This window comes from Ovis aries, chromosome 15 (assembly GCF_016772045.2).
Source record: "Ovis aries strain OAR_USU_Benz2616 breed Rambouillet chromosome 15, ARS-UI_Ramb_v3.0, whole genome shotgun sequence".
Classification (NCBI taxonomy): Eukaryota; Metazoa; Chordata; class Mammalia; order Artiodactyla; family Bovidae; genus Ovis; species Ovis aries.
Window position 1 is genome coordinate 37,513,613 of NC_056068.1, and position 27,988 is coordinate 37,541,600.

At 44.0% G+C, this 27,988-nt stretch overlaps 1 protein-coding gene across 1 annotated transcript; it reads right to left on the minus strand.

Annotated features, from left to right (window-relative positions):
* Positions 1 to 21,468: 21,468 nt before the first annotated feature.
* CALCB (calcitonin-related polypeptide beta) lies at positions 21,469 to 24,735 on the minus strand (the record flags this gene model as incomplete). The annotated part of the gene is given in 5 exon segments (NM_001130155.1): positions 21,469 to 21,605; positions 22,164 to 22,342; positions 22,634 to 22,771; positions 23,526 to 23,620; positions 24,658 to 24,735. Coding segments are annotated over 3 exon segments (378 nt in total). The 5' UTR covers positions 23,612 to 23,620; positions 24,658 to 24,735.
* Between the last annotated feature and the right edge of the window lie 3,253 nt (positions 24,736 to 27,988).

Genomic DNA, 27,988 nt, shown 5'->3' on the forward strand with positions numbered 1-27,988 from the left:
ACGGGACTTTGTAATAAAATATGATTTCTTTAAAACTGCAACAACTAATACCTAGTCTTGGATGAAGACATGTTTCACTCAGCCAGTTCTCCCTGGAGCATCAACACAAGTATGGATCTCTTGATGTTTGTCTCTTCACCAAGTGAATCAGAAGAGAATATGAATTCTACCCACACTTGGAAAAATTTTCTAAGAGTCACAGTGATGCAAAGATAGAATAAGCTACCTCAGGAGATAGTGACATCCAATTTTTGAAACTAAGTTGGAAGGTCAGTTCGGGATGTGACGAGTAATTTAAGCATGAGGGTTGGTCTACATGATCTTAATGGGTTTTTTTTTTTCCCACCATGAGAAACCTAGAGGCAGAAAGAATGATGTGAGAGTAGCTATGGGATGGAGGGCACTAACTCAGAGAAAGAGGTGGCTGGTAAAATGCACTCAGTATATACCAATTCCAATCTCCCAGTTCATCTCACCATCACTACTATGTATATAACAGGTAACTAATGAGAACCTACTGTATAGCACAGGGAACTCTACTCGGTGCTCTGTGGCGACCTAAATGGGAAGGAAGTCCAAAACAGAGGGGATATATGTATACGTATAGCTGATTCACTTTGCTGTACAGCAGAAAATAATACAACTTTGTAAAGCCACTGAACTCCAATAAAAAAGTTTTTCAAAAAGAACATTCAATAATGAGGAGGAACAGAAGGAACTGCTTATGCCACTGCACCTAATATGATCCGGCCTTGGGAACCTGGGGAAAGAAATCTGACAATGTATCCTTTCTGGGAGCTGTGACCTCCAACTTGAACTCAGGTCAGCCCATCTAGTGAACTTCCCTTGAAAGTGCTTTTCAAGTAGCATAGACATGTATACCGAGAAGGCAGTGGCACCCCATTCCAGTACTCTTGCCTGGAAAATCCCATGGACAGAGGAGCCTGGTAGGCTGCCGTCCATGGGGTCGCTAAGAATCGGACACAACTGAACAACTTCACTTTCACTTTTTCTTTCATGCATTGGAGAAGGAAATGGCAACCCACTCCAGTGTTCTTGCCTGGAGAATCCCAGGGACGGGGAGCCTGGTGGGCAGCCATCTATGGGGTCGCACAGAGTCAGACACGACTGAAGCGACTTAGCAGCAGCAGCAGACATGTATACACTATCATGTGTAAAATAGTTAGTGGGAAGCTGCTGTGTAACATAGGGAGCCCCGCCTGCGATGACCTAGAGGAGCGGGATGGGGGGAGGGGAGGGAGGCTCTGGAGAGAGGGGATATATGTATAATTAGGACTGATTTTTGTTGCACAGCACAAACCAACACAAAATTGTAAAGCAATTCTCCATCAATTAAAAATAAATTTAAAAAAATTTTAAGTACTTTCCAGATTTTGTAAATGAACTAAAATTATCATGTTTTGGATGGATATTGGTTATTTATTGTTGTATAGTAAACCACCTAAAAACTTAGCATCTCAGAAGAACAAATACCTATTATGTCAGTTTCTGAGGGTAGCTTATCTGAGAGAGGCTCAGCTGGATGTTTCTGACTCACAGTCTGTCTAGAGGTTGCTGTCCAGCTCTTAGCTAGGTTTGTGGTCATCTCTAGGCTCAAATGGAGCCAGAGAATTCACTTATTTCATTTTTTAATTTTTATTTTATATTGCAATATAGGTTATTTACAGTGTTGTGTTAGTTTCAGGGGTACAACAAAGTGATTCAGTAGTACATATACATTTATCTATTATTTTTCTAATTATTTTCTCATATAGGCTATTATAGAATCTTGAGTAGAGTTACTGTACTATACAGTATGTCTTTGTTGATTATCTATTTTATATATAGCATTATATATATGTTAATCCCAAACTCCTGATTTCACTCTAACCTTTCCCCTTTGGTAACCATAAGTTTGCTTTCTATGTCTGTGGATCTATTCTGTTAGTATGGTCCTTTGTAACATTTTTTTTAAGATTCCACATGTAAGCAATGTCACATGGTATTTATCTTTGTCTGAATTCACTTGGTATTAATATGATAATCTCTAGATCCAACCATGTTTCTGCTAATGTAGCATTTCATTCTTTTTATGACTGTAATATTCTGTTATATATACCATCTAGAATATGAAAGATTTCCTACAACTCAAGAATAAGAGAAAAAAAAGCTGCCCAATAAAATATGGACAAAGGATTTGAACAAAAATTACACCAAAGGAGATAAATAACCAATAAACACATAAGAAGATATTTAATTTTCACTAGTCATTAGGGACACAAAAATTAAAATGTACAGTGAGATACTATTTCAGAGTCATAAGAATGGCTAAAATTAAAAGACTAAAAATACCAAGCATTGTTAAGGATGTGCAGAGCAAGCTAGATGATCATACATCATGCCCATGGAATCTATACCTCACGTAACTTGAATTTTAAAATAAGAAAAAAGTTCAAAATATGTAAACTTAACAATTTCTAGAATTGCAAGGGATGTTTCACAGAGATTGAATAATACTTGGAAACTTTATTGCCCTGTACTCAGACAAAAAGAATATGTATGAGTAACATAATCACTTGAATTACATGTAAACAAAGATATATATGCAGACAGATATAGCTTCCAAATTTTATACCTGAGGGAAAATACTTCATTTTCAGATATTTTTAGTCATTTATGGGTAAGGATCATATGATAAACCTCATAGAAAATCTCAGTTTCACAAGTCAAAAATTAATGGATACTACTTTCTCGTTTCTCAGTCTTTTGACTAAGATCAACTGTATTATGAGGACTTGCCAGATGGCACAGTGCAAAGAATCTGCCTGCCAATGCAAGAGACTCAAGAGACTTAGATTCAATCCCTGGGCTGGGAAGATACCCTGGAGTAGGAAATGGCAACTCAACTCCCTCCAGTATTCTTGCCTGAAAAGTTCCATGGACAGAAGAACCTGTTGGGCTACAGTTCATGGGGTCACAAAGAATCAACATGACTAAGCACAGCACACACACTTTCTTAAATCTCAGTGCAAAACCTAGAACTGAATAAGTGAAGTATAGTTTTAAAAGCTAATTTAAATTTTAAAATATACTTCTATATAACTTATTTAAAATATTTGTCTTTATTTTTTTTTTATTTGGCTGTGCCAGGTTTTAATTGCAGCATGCAGAATCTTTGATCTCTGCGGTAGCATGAGGGATATTTAGTTGTGGTATGGGGGCTCTTTTAGTGATCTCTCAGTTTTGACACATGTACCTCACTCACTGTCACATACAACCTGTTGCCCAGGACTCCTGGAGGACAGACTGAGAGTACCTGTCACCACAGCTTTTCCTCTTGGGTAATCCAGAGCTGTTCTCCTAGTGCTGGACTTTCCTTCATACCTGATGGGGAAAAGGGTTAGAGAGGACTTATCACTGCAGTTGGAATCCCTGAGAAACTAAAGAACTAAATTCTACTGGTCAGCTGATGAACACTTTGGCAAAGAGAACTCTGTAAGAAGCAACTGGGAGAGTCCTGAATTGAGAACCAGGACTTAAACTGGGAAAAAAATTTCCAGATCTCAAAACAGGGGCTTGCATTCAATGACTGCCTGCCCCTCAGGCATTGCACCTGTTTTTCACCTGCCTGTACTGTCCTGGGTTCCAAACCCATTTCCCCCAGTCAATTAGGAATGACATGTGACCTGTGACAACACTGGTTACACAAAGCTATTCCTGCATCCAGATCAGCCTGCAGTGCCCAGGGAGCTCCAGCATACCACATTGACCTAAGCATTAGAACCACAAGAATGAGACTGAAGCCCACCTGGGCACGGGGAGAGTGAAGAAGGGAGTTTACAAACTGAGACCATCCAATGCTACCTGTGGAAGGAGCCCTGCAGAGTAATGCAGGTTGTGTGAAGAGACCTGGACAAGAGTGGACAGAGACAGTGAGACAGGAGAGATCCGCTAAGAAAAAGTACTAAAGAGAGATGGGAGGAAGCAAGGGAAGAAAGAGAAACAGAATCCCAGCTAAGCAGGAATCTCCTGACTTACCTGGCAGTCAGCACCAGGGGACTGGTAGCAGAGGAAGGAGCAGCAGCGGTAGCTTTGGCAGCAGGCGATGGCACTCTGGCAGAAGTGGCAGACACTTGGGTGCCTCTGAATCCTCCCAGCACCAGCAGCTGCTTTTATTCCTGCTGCTTTGGGTCTAGGGGAGTTCCAGGAGCTCCCGTTAACCAATGAGGGGAAGGATGTGAGCCCCAAAAAGTCTGTGTCATCACTTGTGTCCAGAACATGGAGTATCCAGAAGTACCACCCCACTTGTATTTGCATTGAGGTCATTGATGGCGGGGGTGGGAGGGGGGCACAGAGGGGTGTTGGTGAGGACCAATGAAAAACACAGGAAAATAAGTCGAAATTTGAGGACAGTCATGGTTAACTTTACCTGTTCGGTTTCAGGGGTTTTGAACAGGCACGCGTCCCACTCCATCCCCAGCCATGCTATTTTGTAGAGAAGAATTCAGCATGGCAGGGAACCCTGACTCCCCTGACCATAGACCCTGACCATAGACCCCGGTCCAAGAGCGCTTCAGAGTTAATGCGCAGCAGAGTTGATGATTCTGTGCCCAAGCGGGGAGTCAGATTCAGACGGCAGGAAGCACCCACAGGAGAGCAGGGCGTGTGGAGATAAAAGGATAGAAGTCCAGGAACTTTGTCAGATTTCAACGCTGTTCCAGCTATAAGTTTGCCAGGTGGTAGGACTATGGGCTAGAAACTAGTAAAGTCTCAACATACTTATCTCTGAAATGGGAATCATATTCCAGTCTTGAAGGGATGCTATCATTACTAACCATGTACCTGTTTTCCTCCCAGTTAGGGATCTAGAAGAGCTTACCAGGGAAGTTCATAGAAGATTCCGTGGGATCACAATACGCTTTCCCAGTCAACACCCTCGGCAGCTACCTGGAGTCATGCTGGGTGGTCCTTCATTGGGTAAGGAGGGGCTGGGCCTGAGCAGGGATTAGACGCCTCCCAGCTTCCAAGCGGACCTCTAGCCCACGCCTCCTCCCCCACCATCCACGCCTAATGCTCACCCTCCTTTCCCAACCGTTTGCCCAGCTGCCCCTTGCTTCCGGCTGCTGTTTGCCAAGATGTTCCAGTGACCCTGCACCCTCATCTACTGTAATTCAGTCCTCTGCTAGAAAGCCCGCCAAGCTTGATGGTGCTGAAGAGTCCTGCGGGAGTGTAAACTCGTGCTGGCTTCTGTCTACTCTTACACACTCACAAACTCAGTACTGACTCCAAACATGTGCGCGCTCCCTAACCACAGGCACTCACAAAATGACACTGGTGCACCGGGGCATCCAGGTGATGTTCCCAGCTCGGCATTAAGCGCACAGCACACAGCAGCAGGATTACATCCTGCGTCCATGACTTGAATAAACGTGCTCTGTAAAACCCGATTGCCCAGCACCTCGACCCTCCTACACCCTGCTCAAAAGGTTTCTGGATCTCCCTGTTGGAGCGACTGCTCTAAGCCTTCCAGGAAGGTGTGAGGTCCTGACTTGTCCTCAGCATCTTGTCCGCAGAGAGAGACGCTTCTCCCTGCACGCAGGATCGCGGGGTCTGAGCGCACAGCACATGATCCAAGCAGCCTGTAGAGACCTTTCAGTACCGCATGCACTGCAGCGTCATATTGGCGGGTAGGGGCGGAGGGTGAGGGTTTTGAAAGGAAACATGGATCCCTGGTAACGCGTTTCACAGGGAGAACCGATGCTAGTTGAGCTATGATTGACCGAGCCACAGGTTCAGACCCAGACCTCGGAGTCAAGATTCCTCAGTGTTCCATTGGACACGCCTGCCTCGCGGCACATCTCTTCCCCTTGCAGGTTCGTGGTCTCTGGGCTCAGGATATCTATCTTCAAAGATGCCCTTATTCTAATTTTCTGCTTCTTAATGCCAGGGGTGGCACGAGTATAAAATCTTGGGGCAGGAGACCTGGGTATGTGATATTGGCTCTCCTCAGGCAGGGCGGCAGCGGGAGCGGGGAAGCGATTAACCCGTCGGAAGTGCGCGAGTGGGACTCGGCACACAGCTGGGAAAGGGAAGATATGCAAGGGAGGATTCAGGATGGCCGACCACGGGCTCCTTCTATCCTCGTGTCTAGAAGCAGAAATCGCGGGCTGAGACCCAGACAGGGGTTTGGGGGCTCGGCATCAAGACCAAATTGGCAATTGCGGCAATGCAGATGTTTGGCGGCATTTAAATAGGCTCTGCCACTTAAGACGGTTGTAAGCAAGGCTTTAAAATTCAGGTGGGAGACAGTTTTGCCAAAATGACTTCCAAGACCCGAGGTTTCTGATCTGAAGTTATTTCTAAGTATGCGTGAACCATTGTCTTCACCAGTGCAATGGTGATACAAAATGGTTAAGAAAGGAGGACTTTAAAAGCCAAATTTATAACGCTGTGACTATGTGGGCTCAGAACTCTACTCCTGGCTTCCACGTGTACTGTCAGTCTTCCAAGCTCACATTCATTCTCCACTCTTGAAATCGTCAGGGTCTGCTCCCAGAGGGTGCTAACACAGCCTCCAGCAAGTCCAGCTTTTCTTGAAAAGTCAGTCTGTCCAGATAGAGAGGGATTAAGATAACTCTTCCATCAAGTACTCTGAATTTCTAAGGTGTGCTGATGCTGAGCTGGGGCAAGGCTCAAAAACAAACTGACAAACAAAACCCCCAAGTCCTTTCTTTGAAACATAGCAGAGTGTGTTGCACACCAGGTGGCACTCACCCAATGTTTGTTAAATAATGGAAATTAATTTACTGTGGCAGATTTACCAGCCAGTCTCCATGCTATTATAGGACTCTAGTCCTAGTCAGCAGAGAAACCAGACCTACTTAGGTAGCGCAGCTTTCAACTGATTTCAAAATTGTGCGCTCACATATTTCAGAAACATCCTCTCATTTTATTTGACATGCAGAATTGGTTTCCCCATCAAAATTTTCAGGAATGAGACAAGGAAAAGAAGTTTAACCCTAGAGGGTTTTTTTTTTTTTTAATCTATAACAATGCCTTGGTATTTATTTACAGTAGTGGAAAAAGTAGAAGCAATCTAAGACTCTTAAACTGGAAAACATTTAAATTAATTGTCCCAGGTTTTAGAATGGACTATTATACAGAAATTTAAATGATCCTAAGTATTTGTTATGGTATGGAAATATGCTCACTATAATGTTAAGGGTTAAGGAAATAAAATAATAAGTATATATTCAAATATACATTTATATAAGAATATATTCAATAGACTAGAAAGTCAGTAAACGAGAAATTAACAGAGGTTCAATTCAGTTCAGTCGCTCAGTCGTGTCCGACTCTGCGACCCCATGAATAGTGGCAGGCCAGGCCTCCTTGTCCATCACCAACTCCCGGAGTTTACCCAAACCCATGTCCATTGAGTCAGTGATGCCATCCAACCATCTCATCCTCTGTCGTCCCCTTCTCCTCCTGCCCTCAATCTTTCCCAGCATCAGGATCTTTTCAAATGAGTCAGCTCTTCACATCAGGTGACCAAAGTATTGGAGTTTCAGCTTCAATATCAGTCCTTCCAGTGAACACCCAGGACTGATCTCTTTAGGATAGACTGGTTGGATCTCCTTGCAGTCCAAGGGACTCTCAAGAGTCTTCTCCAACACCACAGTTCAAAAGCATCAATTCTTCAGCGCTCAGCTTTCTTTATGGTCCAACTCTCACATCCATACATGACCACTGGAAAAACCACAGCCTTGACTAGACGGACCTTTGTTGACAAAGTAATGTCTCTGCTTTTTAATATGCTGTCTAGGTTGGTCATAACTTTCCTTCCAAGGAGTAAGTGTCTTTTAATTTCATGGCTGCAATCACCATTTTCTTGTTAAACATATATTTGCCCAAACTGCAAGGGCTTGAATGTTGAATGAGAGTTGGGTCCTCATATTTGTCACTTGAGAAAGCAATATTTCGGACATACTGGATCCTATTTCAGATTTGGCCAGACTGAATGTTCCATATTCTTCCCTGAGAAAATGTGTCAAAAATCCTAGCAATGTTGTCTGGTCTCCCCAGGTCCAACGAGCTTGATTGAGGTAGGATGAGACAGGCAGGTAGATATAGGGCAGCAGACCAGCAAAGAAGCACAGACTCAACTTCAACAGGGAGCCTGGGGAGAGTTCCTTCTCTTTTAAAAGTCGAAAGAGAATCCATGGTATTATGCACAAAACATAGAGTACTATTGTGTACTGATTACATAAGCTAAGGCCACAGCATAAAGCACCAATTTTAGCTATCTTTGATCTTTCTTGCGCAGTTGCTGCCTCCTCAAAATGTACAGTAAGAGCCATAAGCAGGCCCACAAACAGATTGTTTAAGCTAAAAACCTCTGCTGCAATGGACCACTGCCATGTTAGACGAGAAAATGAAAACACCCCCGCAGCAAGGATTCCTCCAGCATATGCGCCAGAAAGCCTGAAAACGGTGAAAAAAAGTAGAGCTGCAGCTGCTGCTCCAAATAAGCCACACAGCAGATTGACTCGGTAGGCAACCGAACCAAAAGGAAATAGTAGAATTGCCAGTTTAGCCACCAGAGTAAACAAAGGGTAGCCAGGAGGGTGGGCAACTCCAAGCTCATGTGCGGCTGTGATCAGTTCCCCCCACTATCAATCACATTTTCCTCTTACTGTCTCCAGTAACTTCTCCCAATACGTTGTGTTTATTCAATAGTTTGTGTATTGTCTCTGCCCGCACTGCAACACTCTCCATGAAACTTGTTCGCGGCTCCTGTCCTCCCTTTTGTCTGGCACACGACAAAGACTCTGTAAGTAACACTGGTATCCGAGTCGCCCCCCGGCAGTGAGGGGGGCAGCGTGAGGGTGAACACGGCGGCCACAGCGGCGAACACGGCGACGCCGCCGCAGAGGCCCCCAGCGCGCCGCGCCCCGCCCCCCGCTCGGGCTGCCTGCCCCCCCAGCCGGGCCCCCGCCGTCGCCATGGAGACCCATGGGCCAGAGGGGACCAAGGAAGGAGGACGCGGCGGGCCCCAGGAGTCGGGGCGCCAGGAGCCCACAGGGTGAGAGGCGAGCTCTCTAGAGGGTTTTTTGGAAAGTCTATAGCCTCCTACTATGAGACACAAAACAATTCTCCAGCTTTACTGAGTGAACTAAAAGTTTAGAGCTTACCGGGCAGATTGCTTAGACTGCATCTCCTTGAGACTTCTTTTTAACTGAATCTCTGAATAGAACATGATCAAGAGAGTTGCCAAGGAAAATACTGATTTAAAAGTAGTTACTTGGGACCTCACTGGTGGCTCAGCAGTAGAGAATCCACTTGCCAATGCAGGAGACACAGTTCAGTCTCTGGGTTGGGAAGATCCCCTGGAGAAGGACCCACTCCAGTGCCCTTGCCTGGGAAATCCCATAAACAGAGGAGCCTGGTGGGCTACAGTCCATGGGGCCGCAAAAGAGTCAGACATGACTTAGTGACTAAACGACAACAACAAACTGACTCTGATGAACAAGGGAAATTCCCAGTTAACTTCAGTTCTAGACTTCCAAGTGGGAGAAGCGCAACACTTAGCTTCATGACCCTCTCATCACCTCACTCATCTAAGGGGGAAGGAAAAAAACTGAGAAACTCCTCTGAAGTTCACTCTCTGGAGGAAGAGGCTCCCTATAAGACCAAGATATAATTACAGGGCTATGGAAAGTTTTCTCTGCCTGCCCCCCCTCCCTGCCCCACCTCATCACAACCATGCTGTTGTTGAGTTGCTCAGTCGTGTCCGACTCTTTGTGACCCCCATGGACTGCAGCAAGCCAGGCTTCCCTGTCCTTCACCATCTCCTGGATTTTACTCAAACTCATGCCCATTGAGTAGGTGTTGCCACCCAACCATCCCATCCTCTGTAATCCCCTTCTCCTCCTTCCTTCCTTCTTTCCTAGCATCAGGGTCTTTTCCAGTGAGTCGGCTCTTCACATCAGGTGGTCAAAGTATTGGAGCTTCATCCTCAGCATCAGTCCTTCCAGTGAATATTCAGGGTTGACTTCATTTAGGATTGACGGGTATGATCTCCTTGCTATCTAAGGGACTCTCAAGAGTCTTCTCCAGCATCACAGTTCAAAAGCATCAGTTCTTGGTGCTCAGTCTTTTTCATTGTCCAGCTCTCACATCCATACATGACCACTGAAAAAACCATAGCTTTGACTAGATGAATCTTTGTCAGTAAAATAATCTCTGCTTTTTAATATGCTGTCTATGTATTTGTCATAGCTTTTCTTCTAAGGAGCAAGCATCTTTTAATTTCATGGCTGCAGGCACCATCTGCAGTGATTTTGGAGCCCCCCAAAATAAAGTCTTTCACTGTTTCCATTGTCTCCCATTTGCTATGAAGTGATGGGACCCAATACCATGATCTTCATTTTTTGAATGTTGACTTTTAAGCCAGTTTTTTCAGTTTCCTCTTTCACCTTCATTCCTTTTCTCTTTCTGACATAAGTAAAGTGAAGAAGTCACTCACTCGTGTCCAACTCTTTGTGACCCCATGGACTATACAGTCCATGGAATTCTCTAGGTCAGGATACTGGAGTGGGTAGCCATTCCCTTCTCGAGGGGATCTTCCCAACTCGGGGATTGAATCTACTCTCCCACACTGCAGGTGGATTCTTTTCCAGCTGAGCCACCAGGGAAGCCATTCTGCCATTAGGGTGGTGTCATCTGCATATCTGAGGTTATTGAGATTTCTCCCCGCAATCTTGCTTCCAGCTTATACTTCATCCAGCCCAGCATTTCTCGTGATGTATTCTGCATACAAGTTAAGTAAGCAGGATGACAATATACAGGCTTGGCGTACTCCTTTCCCAATTTGGAACCACTCAGTCGTTCCATGTCCGGTTCTAACAGTTGGCTTTTTGATCATATCACAGCAATCCAAGGGTATGCCCCACTTCACTAATACTGAAGAATCTGAAGTTGAACCATTCTATGAAGACCTACAAGACGTTCTTGAACTAACACCAAAAAAGGATGTCCTTTTCACCATAGGAGACTGGAATGTAAAAGTAGAAAATCAAGAGACATCTGGAATAACAAGCAAGTTTGGCCTTGGAGTACAAAATGAAGCAGGGCAAAGGCTAACAGAATTTTGCCAAGAGAATGCACTGGTCATAGCAAATACATTCTTCCAACAACACAAGAGACAACTCTTCACATGGACATCACCAGATGGTCAATACTGAAATCAGATTGACTGTATTTTTATGGCCAAAGATGGAGAAACTCTATACAGTCAGCAAAAACAAGACCAGGAGCTGACTGTGACTCAGATCATGAACTCCTTATTGCAAAATTCAGATTTAAAGAAAGTAGAGAAAACCCCTAGGCCATGCACGTATAACCTAAATCAAATGCATTATGATTGTACAGTGGAAGTGACAAATAGATTCAAGGGATTAGATCTGATAGACAGAGTGCCTGAAGAACTATGGACAGAGGTTTGTAACATTGTACAGGAGGCAGTGATCAAAATCATCCCCAAGAAAAAGAAATGCAAAAAGTCAAAATGGTTGTCTGAGGAGGCCTTATAAATAGCTGAGAAAAGAAGAGAAGCAAAAGGCAAAGAAGAAAAAGAAAGATATATCCATCTGAATGCAGAGTTCCAAAGAATAGCAAGGAGAGATAAAAAAGCCTTATTAAGTGAACAGTGCAAAGAAAGAGAGGAAAACAATAGAATGAGAAAGACCAGAGATCTCTTTAAGAAAATTAGAGATACCAAGGAAACATTTCATGCAAAGATAGGCACTTTAAAGGACAGAAATGGTACGGACCTAATACAAGCAGAAGATATTATGAAGAGGCTGCAAGAATACACAGAAAAACTATACAAAAAAGATCTTAATGGCCCAGATAATCACAATGGTATGATCACTCACCTAGAGCCAGACATCCTAAAATGCAAAGTCAAGTGGACCTTAGGAAGCATCACTATGAACAAAGCTAGCGAGAGTCATGGAATTCCAGCAAACTATTGAAAATCCTAAAAGATGATGCTGTGAAAGTGCTGCATTCAATATGCCAGAAAATTTGGGAGACTCCGTAGTAGCCATAGGGTTGGAAAAGGTCAGTTTCATTCCAATCCCAAAGAAAGGCAATGCCAAAGAATGTTCAAACTACCACACAATTGTGATCATTTTACATGCTAGCAAAGTAACACTCAAAATTCTTCAAGCTAGACTTCAACAGTATGTGAATTTAGAACTTCCAAATGTACAAGCTGGATCTAGAAAAGGCAGAAGAACCAGAAGTCAAATTGCCTACATCCATTGGATCATAGAAAAAGTTAGATAATTCCAGAAAAACATCTACTTCTGTCTCATTGACTAAGCTAAAGCCTTTGGCTATGTAGATCACCACCACCATACCAGAGGCCTGTTTCCAGCAGTTCCTTTAACCTGGCATATCATCTTGAGCTATCCAAAAATTGTAAATCATACTAAAAGGCAAAAAACACAGCATGAATACACAGTAAGCATCAGATTGGTTTCTTTTTCTCATACTTATTGTTGTTTAGTCACTAATTCATCTGACTTTTGCGACCCTAAGGACTATATAGTCCTCCAGGCTCCTCTGTCCATGAGATTTCCCAGGCAAGAATACTGGAGTGGCTTGCCATTTTCTTCTCCAGGGGATCTTCCCAATGCAGAGACTGAACCCACATCTCCTCCATTGGCAGGCAGATTCCTTACTGCTGAGCCACCAGAGGAGCCCTTTCTTATACTTAGCTGATCTAACAGAAAACAATTTGTTTGCATAGTTATAACTATGATGTATTAAATAAAATATTGATATACATAATTACATCTATATTTATGCTTCAGTATGATATACATCAATAGAATGAATGACAGCAATGATATAAGGATCAGAAGGAAGGAGTTATGATTATTTTCCTATTACAAGGTTTTCACACTACCCACAAGATGGTATAGTGTTATTTCAGAGTCAGTTTGGATTAGTTGTAAACGTTAATTGCAAGCTCTAGGGAGACCAACAAAAAAATTTTAGAGGAATATAGCCAATATGCTAAGAAAGGAGAAAAATGGAATCATAGATGATAAAATGATTAATTAAAACCTCAAAAGGCAGAAAAGGAGTGGAAGATAAAAGTAGCAAACAAGAACAATACAACAAATAAGAAACAGTAACAAATACAGTAGATATTGATCCAACTATGTCAATAAACTCTTTGAATGCCAGTGGTCTACAAACGTACCAATTAGCAGACAGAAACTGTCAGAATGTATCAAAAATCAGGACCTACTACATGTTGTCTGCAAGAAACTGACTTTTAAATATAGACACTGATTGAAAGTAAATAGGTAGAGAAAAATATACCATGCTGTGAAAGTAACTATGTAGCTATGTTATTTTCAGATAGAGTAGATCTCAAGAAAAGGTACAGGGATAAGGAAGGGCACTGCATAATAATAACAATCTCCAAGAAGACATAATACTCCTTAACATGTATGCATGCTAAGTCACTTCAGTCTTATCCAATTCTTTGACTCTATGGACTGTAGCCCACCAGGCTCCTCTGTCTGTGGAATTCCCCAGGCAAGAATAATAGAGTGGGTTGCCATGCCCTCCTCCAAGGGATCTTCTGGACCCAGGGATCAAACCTGCATCTCTTTCATCTCCCACATTGGCAGGCGGGTTCTTTACCAATAGGGCCACCTGGAAAGCCCACACTCCTTAACATGTTTGTGCCTAAAAACAAAGAGACAAAATATATTAGGTAAAAACTAATAGAACTGTCCAGAGGAAATGATGAACCTACTACATAACTGGAGACTTCAACACTCCCTATCAGAAATGGGCAGATCCAGCAGGCAGAAAAATCAGGAAGGATACAGTTGAACTAGGCAACAACATCAATCAACTGTTTATGATCAACATCTGTAGAGTACTTTCACAATAGCAGAACACAGTTTTCTCTAGCTCACATGGAACGTTTATCAAGTTAGACCACATTCTGGGCTACACAGCAAACCTTGACACATTTAAAAGAAAAGAAATCATGCAATCTCGGCTCTCAGATCATTGTGGAATTAAACTAAAAATTAACAGAAAACTACCGGTACCAAATGTATCACTCTGCTGGGGGATGTTGATAATGGGGGAGATAGATGATGCATGTGTAGGGGCAGGAGTATGTAGGAAATCTCTTTACCTTCCTCCCAATTTTGCTGTGAATCTAAGACCATGCTAAAAACCTAAAGTGATTTTTAAAAATTATGTGTACTGTGTAAAGACGGGGAGAATCCCAAGCTTTCCGTCAGTGATTAGTACAAGTGAGTCTCTGCAACTTTGGAGGAGAGGGACATCCTGAAAATGGTACTGTGAGTCTGAAAGATTTTGTAAAAATCATATTGAGATAGAACAAAGCAAAAAAATATTGAAATTAAAACTATGAACAATTGAGTTCCAGCTCTACATCAAGTACCATGTATACGTTCTCTCTTATACTCTCAACATTTTAATAAGATGGGTCTCATTATCTTTGTTTTATAGATGAAGAAATAGTAAGAGAAGTCGGCTTGAATTGATTGTATTTTCAAGGTGTCACTGAGGCTCTGAGATGCTGGAACCTGGCTAATCTGCTACAATATCAGGTAAGAGGTCTGGTCCTCTAGACATGATGCTGAGTCAGAGGAGGACATAGGCATGTCATCCTGTTTCAGGGCTAATGTGGTTTGTAGTCAGAAGCTCAATGACCAGGCATGAATTATTTACAATCCTGTACCAATATCTGGGAGATTGACAATTTTGCAGCAGGAAAATGTCAGTGCTGCCACTTAAGCAAATTGCTAAAAAAAAAAAAAAAAAAAGAAAAAAAGAAAACAAATCAGACCCGTAACAACATTCACAAAATAACAATTTTAAATGCTTCAAAGTTCAAAGAAACAAAAATCCAATAACTTAAGTTCTTAGGTTGGTATTATGCACTGTTTCACCTCATCTGAACTGTGGTTGTTTCTGTTGTGTTTTATTTTGCCAGTGGATGCAGTAGAGACATCTGGAGAAGGAAATGGCAACCCACTCCAGTATTCTTGCCTGGAGAATCCCATGGACAGAGGAGCCTGGTGGGCTGCTGTCTATGGGGTCGCACAAAGTTGGACACAACTGAAGCGACTTAGCAGCAGTAGCAGCAGCAGCAGCAGTAGAGACAAGGGGAAGAGTGCTGGGATCCAGGAAATAAGGTTCTAATTCCAACCCCTAACTCTAAATGACTTGACTTTGAGAAAATCATTTGGACTTCTACTTCCACATTTGTCAAACAGATCTCTTGAGTTGGGAGATTTTGGAGTTTCTTTCTAAATCTGACATTCTACAAATACACTGTAAATGTCATGCTGTCTTTACAGTATCTTTATTTAACATCAAGATACTCACTATCTGACCTCCTCTTCACTTGCCCTGAAGGCACCGTTGTCTTCTGAAAGAACTGCTGAAGGGGTCAACATGAAGGAGTAAGGAAAATCACTCTAAGTGATTTCTGCAATCAGAAAAGGCTGCTCCTACCACCAGCTGCTCAATATGAGGAGGGGAGGATTTTCAAATCAGATAGGAGGAAGGGAGGACAGATACCTTGCCCTTATATCCCTGACAGTAAAGTACGTAACAGTGACAGCACAGAGAGAGCTTACCACCTGGACTGGCACCACCAGATCTTTCTCTACTTATTAAAAATGAGTCCTTGCCCAAAAAGCCACGCTTTCTGCAGGTTGTCAGCAGAAGCTTTGTAATATGGCTGCTTCGTGAGTTCACCTAGAACCTAAAGCATTTATCTAATTGAGACTTAAAAAGAAGGGGGAGATGAATAAAGACCAATCTCCTAAGAATGATTCTGGTTTCCTCGGAAGGTAAGACTCACACAAATGAAACAATTTAGCACAAAAAGCTATACTCAATATTTTGCAATAACCTATAAGAGAAAAGTCTTCCCGAAAAAATAGATTCAGTTCAGTTCAGTTCATTTGCTCAGTCGTGTCCGACTCTTTGCGACCCCATGAATTGCAGCATGCCAAGCCTCCCTGTCCATCATCAACTCCTGGAGTTCACTCAAACTCACGTCCAACGAGTCAGTGATGCCATCCAGCCATCTCATCCTCTGTCATCCCCTTCTCCTCCTGCCTCCAATCCCTCCCAGCATCAGGGTCTTTTCCAGTGAGTTAACTCTTCTCATGAGGTGGCCAAAGTATCAGAGTTTCAGCTTTAGCATCAGCCCTTCCAATGAACACCCAGGACTGATCTCCTTTAGAATGGACTGGTTGGATCTCTTTGCTGTCCAAGGGACTCTCAAGAGTCTTCTCCAACACCACAGTTCAAAAGCATCAATTCTTCAGCACTCAGCTTTCTTCACAGTCCAACTCTCACATTCGTACATGACCACTGGAAAAACCAGCACCTTGACTAGACAGACCTTTGTTGGCAAAGTAATGTCTGTGCTTTTGAATATGCTATCTAGGTTGGTCATAACTTTTCTTCCAAGGAGTAAGCGTCTTTTAATTTCATGGCTGCAATCACCATCTGCAGTGATTTTGGAGCCCCCCAAAATAAAGTCTGACACTGTTTCCACTGTTTCCCCATCTGTTTGCCATGAAGTGATGGGACCAGATGCCATAGATACATATAAAATAGATACACATGTATAATTGAATCAATTTGCTATACACCTGAAAGTAACACAACATTGTAAATCAACTATACTTCACTTTAAAAATAAATAAAAATCAAGAACAATAAAAGAGAATAAGCACTATTTTCCTATTACTGCCATAGCAAATTATTACTACTTTAATGACATTAAACAATACAAGTTTATTAACTTACACTTCTGTGGCTATAAGTCCCATGTCCAACAGGGCTCTCAATGTGCTAAAATCTTGGCAGGCTTGGGTCCTTTCTGGAGGTTATAGAGGAGAATCCATCTCCTTTCCACTTCCTGTTTCTAGTGGCCAGCACGTTCCTTGGCTCAAGGCCCCCTTCCTCCATTTTCAGTATTGGCAAGTTGAGCCCTCCTATCACCTCACCCCAGCCTCCTCTTCTGCCTCCCTCTTCTACTTGGAAGAACCCTTGTGATTTTATTGGATTCACCTGGATAAATCTTTTACCGTCTGAGTCACCAGGAAAGTTAAATGGCAACCCACTCCAGTATACTTGCCTGAAGAATCCCGTGGATGGAGGAGCCTGGTGGGCTACAGTCCACAGGGTTGCAAAGAGTCGGATAAAACTGAGTGACTTCACTTTCACTTTGGATAAATCCAGGATAATCTCCCCATCTCAAAGTCCTCAGCTTAATCACATCTTCAAAGTCTCTTTTGCCATGCAAAGTAACATATTTGCATTTCTAAGGATTAGGGTGTGGACTTCTGGGGGTGGAGGAGTTCTTACTCTACCTACCACGATAAGTAAATGCTGGGCTGATTGGCAGGGACAGTAAGTGCTGGGGCTTTGAGAGAGAGAGGCTGTTGTGGGCTGGAGCACTGAGGAAGTCTCCCAGGTTAGGTGGGCCAGAGCCAGCAAGTGGCTAGAGGGAAAGTAACAAGAGTGTCTTAAAGGAAAGTGCACCTGATGGGGTGTGGAGCAGGGGCTTCAGGAGATCACTCTTTATATCAGGGGCCATCCTCTGTGCCTCTTCTGCTGGGAATGGCACCCGCCCTGAATTTACCGCTTGTATGGCTAACTGTGTTCACTCCCCTGACAGTTGTGTCTGGGAATCATGAGATCTCAAATATGAGATGTTCCTCCTCTAGCAACTTCCAGTTTGTCTTCTTCGATGTTGCTGTTCATATGAGCTCCAGAGAAAGGGAAGTTACTGAGCGAACTGGTGAAACTAGGAGAGATGGGAAACGGACTGCTTTCCATCACATAACTCCAGGCCTTGACAGGTTATTGTTCTTTAGTCACTAACTTGTGTACAACTCTTGGCGACACTTTGGACTGTGGCCCTCCAGGTTCTTCTGGGCACGAGATTTCCTAGCAAGAATACTGGAATGGGTTGCCATTTCCTTTTCCAGGACATCTTCCCAACCCAGGGATCATCTCCTGCGTTGGCAGGCAGATTCTTGACCACTGAGCCACCTGGGAAGCCCCTGATGGGTTACTAAGATGCAGTTAAATCCTGAAGGTGGTGCTTGAATGTGGAGTGCATGCCTCAGATTCCTTTGCCAATAACTAAGGAAGGCTTTTAATTAAGTGAAGATTGGATTAAAGCCCACCTGAAAAAAGCCCCTTCATTTTTTTAAACCTTATCCAGTATTTAATGATGCATGCAGGTTGGGCAGGCAAAAGAAATTGTTAACACATGGAAGGTGCACACGAGCCCACCTGGGCTTGGAGAAAGTTTCTAATATGTCTCTGCTCCCAGGACATTTTGACCATTATTTAGGCATCAGACTTATGGAGCTTTAATATAGGGTTCCCTGGTGCCATTAGAGCCTAGAGCCAAGGACACAACCTTAGTGGATTTTAGGCTAGACAAGAAATGAGAAAGGTATTGTATCCATGGGGTTTTCTTGGCTTCTCATTCTTGGAAAATGAGAAAGCCTCGCTTACTTTCCTGTAGCATGGAGGTGACTTGCCCTCAGGGGCTCCTTTTAATCCTTTTCAATCTCTTAATCATTTATGGGAAAGGATCAAATAACAAACCTAATTGAAAATTTTAATAAGTTTCAGAAGTCAGAAATTAATAAATTCTATCAATACTTTTTCAAAACTCAGGGTAAAACCTGGAACTAAATAAGTGAAGTATAGTTTTGAATGCTAATTTAAAGTACTCTTCTATGTTACTTTTCAAAGTGAAAATCAAAACAAAAATTATAGACCATTTTAAATATAAGATCTTTACATCTCATAAACAGGACAATAGTTGAACTCAGAGAACAAATCAGAGCATTATAACTCACTTAAAAGCTCAACAAATATCAGGGCTTCCCTGATGGCTCAGTAAAGAATCTGCTTGCAATGCAGGAGATCCCGGTTCAATTTTGGGTTGGGAAGATCTACTGGAGAAAGGGATAGGCTACCCACTCCAGTATTCTCAGGCTTCCCTCGTGGCTCAGCTGGTGAAGAATCTGCCTGCAATGTGGGAGACCTGGGTTCGATCCCTGGCATTGGGAAGATCCCATGGAGAAGGGAAAGACTACCACTCCAGTATCCTGGCCTGGAGAATTCCATGGACTGTATAGTCCATAGGGTCGCAAGGAATTGGACACAACTGAGAGATTTTCACTTCACTTTCAACAAATATTTATTGAGGGCTTATAATGTTCTACAAAATTTTCTAAGTTCCAAGGATACATGTAGCTTTCCTCAGAGTGTTACACGCTGTGGGATGACATAAACAAAAACAGAAAAATAATAAATATATCATAGCTACTGGTAAGTTCCATGAATTAAAAAAAGTTAAGTTGAATAATCAGGTGACAGAGAGTAATCTGAGGAAGGAGTGTAATTTTGTGTATGGTGGGTTCTCTGAGATAACAATAATAATAATCAAGTCTTCTCTGAGATAATTCATCAGGAAGAGAGGGAATCAAGCATGCAGACTTATGGGGAACAATATTTGAAGCAAAAAATCAAAATAAATAAGTGCAAAAACCCTGAGAAAGTTGGGAGTAAAACAAGCAATAGGTTAGTTTACAAGAGCAGAGGCATGATAAGGGTCAGATCCTGAGCACCTCAGACTGAAAGGGAACCAGAGAGCTGACAACAAGCGCAAAAGACAAGAGGATTTAACTTTTCATTTAACAAATATTTGCTGAATGCTGCCTCGTGCCAGGCATACTGTTCAGTGAGTATCAGATTCAGCAATTAATGAAATAGCCATATTCCTATATAGGTGGAACTTAAATTCTTTACAAAGGATGGAATATCCATAATAAGTTAGCTAAATAAAATACATGTTATGATAGTAGGTAATAAGTAGTAAAGAAGTAAAAAGAAAGAGGCAAAGAGGGTTAGGGTGGGCTGGCAGGTGAGGGACAATATCAGAAAAGATAGCCAAGATAGGTGATATTTGAATATATATCCAGAGGAGTTAGGGCCATGGGGTAAGAGCATTCTGCAGAGAGGTACCAGCAGGTGCAAACACTTGAGGGGATTGTTGTTGATGGATATAAAATGAGGAATCATAAGAAGGCTAGTGCAAGGAAGAAGTAGGATGTGAGACTAGGTGGTAGTGAGACTATCGGTGAGGGGAGAGGAAGGGCAGATGAACTTGAGCCTTGTAAGCCATTGCAATGTCCCAGGTCTCTTCTCTGTGAGATGGGGACTCAACGGAGTATTCTATACCAAAGGGAGACATGGTCTGACCTACCTTTGCAGCTAACACTGGGCTACTGTGCTGAGTACAGACTGAATGGGAGCAAGAGAAATAATTCTGTGTGCTTCTGAAGAAATAATAGTCAAATGGGTAAGAGGGGATGATTTTTCCAACTAAAGAATCCGACTTAACCGACTGCCCACCTGTAGAATTGGCTTCCCCGGTAACCTTGAAAGTTATAGCTGTCACCAGCTTGTCACCAGCATTTCCAACAGATGCTAGGGATGTTGATGCCGAATATTTCTATATAGAATAAGCCTTTACCTCTTATGACATCCCATATTCCTTCCAATACTAAGTATCTCTGATTCCAGAGCATGTATCACCTAAATCTCCCCCCGCCCCACAATAGAATATAAGCTCTGTGAATGCAAGAGTCTTCTCTGCATCTCCGAGTAAAAAGTTGGATTAGATGGTATCTGATGGTCTTTCCAGGTCTGCCAGTCTGTGATCCCCTTGTAAACTGTGAGCCCTTATTCTTAAGGGCTTTGCAGGCTATGAAGTGAATGAAGGGGTGCTGTTGGGAGGGAAGACAGGGATGAGTAAGGACAAACCTGAGTCAAGGAGAAGAGAACAGGTAATTCCTGGGGCAGGGGACTAGGGCACTCTCTGAAAATAAATGTGAATATCTCCTTGAGATGCAGAGTATACTAATTTCAATAAAGGTGCGTCACTAGACACTGAGCGTACACCCAAGCATGGTATCATTGCTTCATTTGAGCCAGCCTGGTCACAAACTGTTCACAGGTGTCTGAGGTTCTCATGAGAAAAACAGCATCACTCCTTTAAGCATATTGAAAATATATTTTTTATCTTGATGAAGTATACAAATGAGAACATTTCTTTCAACAAAGAGATCCACTGAGGCTCAGCATTACTATGCACCCCCAGACACCCAGAAGGCAGTGACCTCATGTGCCCCTGAGGTTTAGCAGAACAGCTGACAGGTTGGCTGACAGGGCCCAGATTTGCTACCAGATAAGCCAATGAGATATATGTCATACTTATTGAATACAGAATCAAATATATTGATATAAAAAAATGCACACTAGATAACTTTAATTATTTTATTCTGCATTTACTTTATTTCAAGGAAAAGAAGAATGTTTTCAATATTGAGAAGCATGCATACATGGGTATCTTCCATGCTATTTTCTTTTTTTGTAAGATGCCTTCATTGCAAACTAAAAGTAGAGTTCAGCTTCCTGGGGACCTAGAAGGGGGAAAAATGTAACAAATATTACTTATTAGTTAAGAGGCTCCTGTCATATATTATCACAATCATTTTTTATATTGATGATACTGTTGTCGCATTCAAGTTAGATGAAAGCTAAGGCTCAGAGTAGGTGAGGGCCATAATCATATGGTTAGTAGGGGACGGACAGACAGACTTGAACCCAAGTCCATACTCTGAATTCAGATGTATGTGACATAGTAGGGCATACTCTAAAAGGAGAGAATAATTGCCATTCAAATTCAAATGCTAGAATAGTCACAGTTATAATCCAGAGAACCATGTTTTAAATAAACACAATCGATATTTCCTGGCAGAGGATCTCAGTGTCACAAGAAGAGACTGAAAAAATAGAGAAAAATGAACCCAAGTTGTAGAGTTTTCAGCTATTGGGACTCTATGTTCCCAGACACTGGTGTGGGCTCCTTCCCCTGTGGATTTTTCACCCATATGAACCCATGAAGGTTTAGAGTGTGGACTGCACCCTGAAGTACCCAGTCAGTTATCCTCCCATCTAATAGTACAAAGAGCAGTCACCTTATTCCAATAATCATTTCACGGCTTAAAACCAGAAGTTCCTGCGGGGCCCACTGAAGATCTTGAAACCCATCTTGGTCGGCAGCAAGTTGCTCCTCACCATACTCCCAGATCTGCTCAGCCAGCCTGCCAAGCGATGGGTCATGCAGGTGGCAGTGTTGCAGGCTCTCTTCTGGATGCTGATTTGCAGGATAGAGGAAAAGAAAAGGGCTATTAGTGAGAGTGGGTGCTGCCCCACAGAATCATCATGGAAAATTACTGCCCTGAGAGGCACCAATAAACCTTAAGTATTTCTGCTAGAAATGGTCATGACAGCAGAACATCACAGGCCATTAGAGAAGGGGCCATAATCACTCCCCATAGACATGTTTAGGGGTGTCAGAAAACCCAAAGGTGGCTCCAGGATATGCCTTTCTGGGCAGGACCGGAGGGAGAGGACGCCCTGTGCTGCGAGGAGCAGGGCATCTCACCGGGAGCCCTCGGTCTTCTGAGCCTTCTCCGACTCCCGCGTCCTCATCTGCTCGTAGTCATTCACCATCGCAGCCAGTAGGAGGCGCGATTCCTCCTCATCCAGGGTAGCAGGATCAAAACGCCCATCAAAGACAGACCTAGGGAGGGGAAGCAAGCCCAACACCAGCTCTGAGCCCCGCCGCCCGATACCCCCACATCCAGGATAAGCAGCTAGGTTTCCTGGTTTCTGCGACTTCCCCTGAGGATGTGACTGCCGCATCTCTCAATGGAGAGGGCAAGAGGCCAGTAATCCATCCAAAACGGCTGCTTCTTCAGAATTTAGGCTCTGGTATGACCTCAAAGAAGTGGTTTGCTCCAAACCTCTAGTAGATTACCTAGGCTTGGGAAAACTGATGGTTAGATTTTCAGGAATTTTATGAACTTAGTGTTAAATACAGCCATTATTAAAAATTAAATGATAATAATAGTTTAAATCTGAAAATGGTTTCAGTTTAGTGTATTCTAAATGAAGGTGAGCAATTAGATGTATAGGTCCCATACATCTAAATAACAAATTTGTTGGCAAAATAATTAGCAGATTTAGGATGCGATCCATTTCTCAAATTATGGTTAAATTAATAAATAGATTTCCTACAGATACAAATATTTGATAAAAAGAAATAAGTTATATGAAATTAACAATAACAATGTAACGTATATGTTTTATGTCTATTTGTAAACTGCGTGCTACATATCTTTGCCTCATAAAAATGATAAATTTATATATAGTTTACATTCTTATATTATCAACCCCTCCGTGAAAGCCAGATACAGCATGGTACAACTGGGAACACAGAATTTTATGAACCAGGGTTCAGGGGAGGTGAGAGAATCCTAGCAGGGCTGTCTTACCTGAATGGTGCTGCATGAAACATGCCTGCCTGGTACAAGACCAGGATGCTGAGGACCAAGAATGGGGGGAACTTCCAGAACCCCATGACACCTCTCTGTAAGGGAAGAATAATGTCACCACCTATGGCAGGTCCAAATTCCCTGAGCCCACAGATCTGGGCTCTGCTCCTGCCTGTGCCTCTAATTCCCTTGCATCCTGGCTTCAGGCTGGTCATTTCACTCCCCTTCACCTCCTTGGCAAAGTGGACTTCTGGATGATGCAGTAAGCCTGTAGGATGTGTGGTTTAGAAAAAGAAACCTTCCAGGTGAACTGGGTGAGGAAATCTCTGAACATAGCCCCCTCCCCAGCACCCCACATACTCTCACATACAACCTGTTGGCCAGGACTCCTGGAAGACAGACTGGGTCTGTCTGTACCTGTCACCACAGCTTTTCCCCTTGTACAACTCAAAGCTGTCATCCCAGTGCTGGGTTTTCCCTCATACCTGATCGGGGGAGGAGATTAGAGAGGACTTATCACTGTAGTTGGAATCCTTGAGAAACTAAAGGACCAAATTCTACCAGTCAGTCACTCCACACTTTTGCAAAGAGGACCCTGTAAGAAGCAAGCTGGGAGAGTCTCAAATTGGGACCCAGGAAAAAAACTGGGGGAAAAGTTCCCAGAACCCACAACAGGGGCTTTCATTTAATGACTGTCTGCCCTTCAGTCATTGTGCCTATTTCCCACCTGCCGGCACTGTCCTGGGTTCCAAACACATTTCCCCCGGTCCTCTAGGCATGAGATGTGACCCACGACAGCACTGGCCGCACAAGGCTATTCCTGCATCAGGATCAGCCTGCAGTACCCGGAAGCTCCAGCATCCCAAACTGACCTAAGCACGTGAGCCGCGGGAAAGAGACTGGAGCCCGCCTGGGCACAAGAAGAGTGAAGAAGAGTTTGCAAACTGAGACCATCCAGTGTTACCTGTGGAAGGAGCCTTGCAGAGTAACTCAGCTTGTGCGAAGAGACCAGGACAGGAGTGGTCAGAGCCATTCAGACAGGAGAGATCCGCTAAGAAAAAGTACTGGAGAGAGAGAGGGAAAGAAGGGGAGAGAAACAGAATCCCAGCTAAGCAGGAATCTCCAGGCTTACCTGACAGCCGGTACCAGGTGGCTGGGAGCAGAGGAAGGAGCAGCAGCAGTAGCTTTGGCGGCAGGCGATGGCACTCTGGCAGAAGTGGCAGAGACACTTGGGTGCCTCTGAATCCTCCCAGCATGAGCAGCTGCTTTTATTCCCGCTGCTCTGGGTCTAGGGGGGTTCCAGGAGCTCCGGGCAACCAATGAGGGGAAGGATGTGAGCCCCAGAAGGATTGTGTCACCACTTGCGTCCAGAACATGGAGCATCCAGAAGTACCACCCCACTTGTATTTGCATTGAGGTCATTGATGGCGGGGGTGGGAGGGGGGCACAGAGGGGGGTTGGTGAGGACAAATGAAAAAAACAGGAAAAGTAAGTTGGAATTTGAGGACAATTTGACGTCACGGTTAACTTTACCTGTTTGCTTTCAAGGGTTTTGAACAGGCACGCGTCCCACTCCATCCCCAGCCGTGCTATCCTGTAGAATAGAATCCAGCATTACAGAGAACCCTGACTCCCCTAGATCTGACCATAGACCCCCGTCCAAGAGCGCTTCAGAGTTAATGCGCAGCAGAGTTGATGATTCTGTGCCCAAGCGGGGAGTCAGATTCAGACGGCAGGAAGCACCCACAGGAGAGCAGGGCGTGTGGAGATAAAAGGATAGAAGTCCAGGAACTTTGTCAGATTTCAATGCTGTTCCAGCTATAAGTTTGCCAGGTGGTAGGACTATGGGCTAGAAACTAGTAAAGTCTCAACATACTTATCTCTGAAATGGGAATCATATTCCAGTCTTGAAGGGATGCTATCATTACTAACCACGTACCTGTTTTCCTCCCAGTTAGGGATCTAGAAGAGCTTACCAGGGAAGTTCATAGAAGATTCCGTGGGATCACGATACGCTTTCCCAGTCAACACCCTCCACACCCTCCGCAGCTACCTGGAGTCATGCTGGGTGGTCCTTCATTGGGTAAGGAGGGGCTGGATGCGCTGCTGAGCCTGAGCAGGGAAGTGCAAGGCTTAGATGCCTCCCAGCTTCCAAGCGGACCTCTAGCCCCACGCCTCCTCCCCCACCATCCATCACCTAATGCTCACCCTCCTTCCCCAACCATTTGCCCAGCTGCCCCTTGCTTCCGGCTGCTGTTTGCCAAGATGTTCCAGTGACCCTGCACCCTCATCTACTGTAATTCAGTCCTCTGCTAGAAAGCCCGCCAAGCTTGATGGTGCTGAAGAGTCCTGCGGGAGTGTAAACCCGTGCTGGCTTCTGTCTGCTCTTACACACTCACAAACTCAGTACTGACTCCAAACATGTGCGCGCTCCCTAACCACAGGCACTCACAAAATGACACTGGTGCACCGGGGCATCCAGGTGATGTTCAGAGTCCGGCAGTAAGCGCACAGCACACAGCAGCAGGATTACGTCCTGCGTCCATGACTCTGGAATAAACGTGCTCTGTAAAACCCGATTTCCCAGCTCCTACACCCTGCTCAACAGGTTTCTGGATCTCCCCGATGGAGCGACTGCTCTAAGCCTTCCAGGAAGGTCTGAGGTCCTGACTTGCTGTCCTCAGCAGGTAGAACGCAGAGAAAGATGCTTCTCCCTGTACACAGGATCGCTGGGTCTGAGCGCACAGCACATGATCCAAGCAGCCTGTATAGACCCTCCAGCGCCACGAGCACTGCAGCGGCATTGCGGAGCGGAGGTGGGGGGGGGGTAGTGGGGGGACACAGATCCCAGGTAGCTTCTTTTCTCGGGGAGAACTGATACTAGCTGAAATGAGACATGAGTGACCGAGCCACAGGTTCACACCCAGACCTCAGTGTCAAGCTTCAGTGTTCCATTCGACACGCCTGCCTCGCGGCACATCTCTTCCCCTTCAGGTTGGTGCTCTCAGGGTTCAGGACATCTAACTTCCAAGATGCCCTTATTCCAATTTTCTGCTTCTTAAGCCTAGGGGCGGCACTGGTGCAAGGGAATAAAATCTTGGGGCAAGGGAACTGGGTGTCTGAAACTAGCTCTCCTCTGGCAGGATTGCAGCGGTAGGGGCTAATCAGTCGGAAGCGGGAGAGTGCGATTGGGCAGAAAGCCGGGAAAGGGAAGATGTGCAAGGGAAGGATTCAGGATGGCGGACCGCGGGCTCCTTCCATCCTGGTGTCTAGAAGCAGAAATCGCAGGCTGAGACCAAGACACGGATTTGGGTGCTCGGCATCAAGACCAAATTGACAACCGCGGCAATGCAGATATTTTGCAGCATTTAAGTGGGCTCTGCCACTTCAGACTGTTGTAGGCAAGGCTTTAAAACTCAGGTGGAAAACCGTTTTGCCAAAATGACTCCCAAACCCCGAGGTTTCTGATCTGAAGTTATTTCTAAGTATGGGTGTCCTTGGATTGCCTTTTCCTATGGAGAGAACCATTGTCTTCACCAATGCAATGGTGATGCGAAATGGTTAAGAAAGGAGGACTTCAAAAGCCAGATTTATAATGCTGTGACTATGTGGGGCTCAGAACTCTACTCCTGGCTTCCACGTGTACTGTCAGTCTTCCAAGCTCACATTCACCCCGCACTCTTGAAATCTTCAGGGACAGCTCCCAGAGGGTGCTAACACAGCCTCCAGCAAGTCCAGCTTTTCTTGAAAAGTCAGTCTGTCCAGATAGAGAGGGATTAAGATAACTCTTCCATCAAGTACTCTGAATTTCTAAGGTGTGCTGATGCTGAGCTGGGGCAAGGCTCAAAAACAAACTGACAAACAAAACCCCCAAGTCCTTTCTTTGAAACATAGCAGAGTGTGTTGCACACCAGGTGGCACTCACCCAATGTTTGTTAAATAATGGAAATTAATTTACTGTGGCAGATTTACCAGCCAGTCTCCATGCTATTATAGGACTCTAGTCCTAGTCAGCAGAGAAACCAGACCTACTTAGGTAGCGCAGCTTTCAACTGATTTCAAAATTGTGAGCTCATGCATTTCAGAGACATTTTATTTAACATACAGAATTGGTTTCCCCATCAAAGTTTCCTTTTAAGTCTAGAGTCTTTTACTATGAGACATAAAACCATTATCCTCTGAGTCCATCCCTGCTTTAGCAAGTAAACTCCTGTTGCAGAGCATGTGCTCTCAAGGTTGGGCTTCTTTAATTCCAGTACATGGGCTCAGTAATTTGGCCATGGGACTTAGTTGTTACCACAGTGTGGGATCGTCCCAGACCAGAAAATGAACCGATGTCCCTTGCATTACAAGGCTGATTCTTAACCACCAGATCACCAGACCAGGAAGCCCTCTTCTTCTAATAGGCATTCTAACAGGTGTGATGTGATATTCACTGTGGTTTTAACTTGCATTTCTCTGAT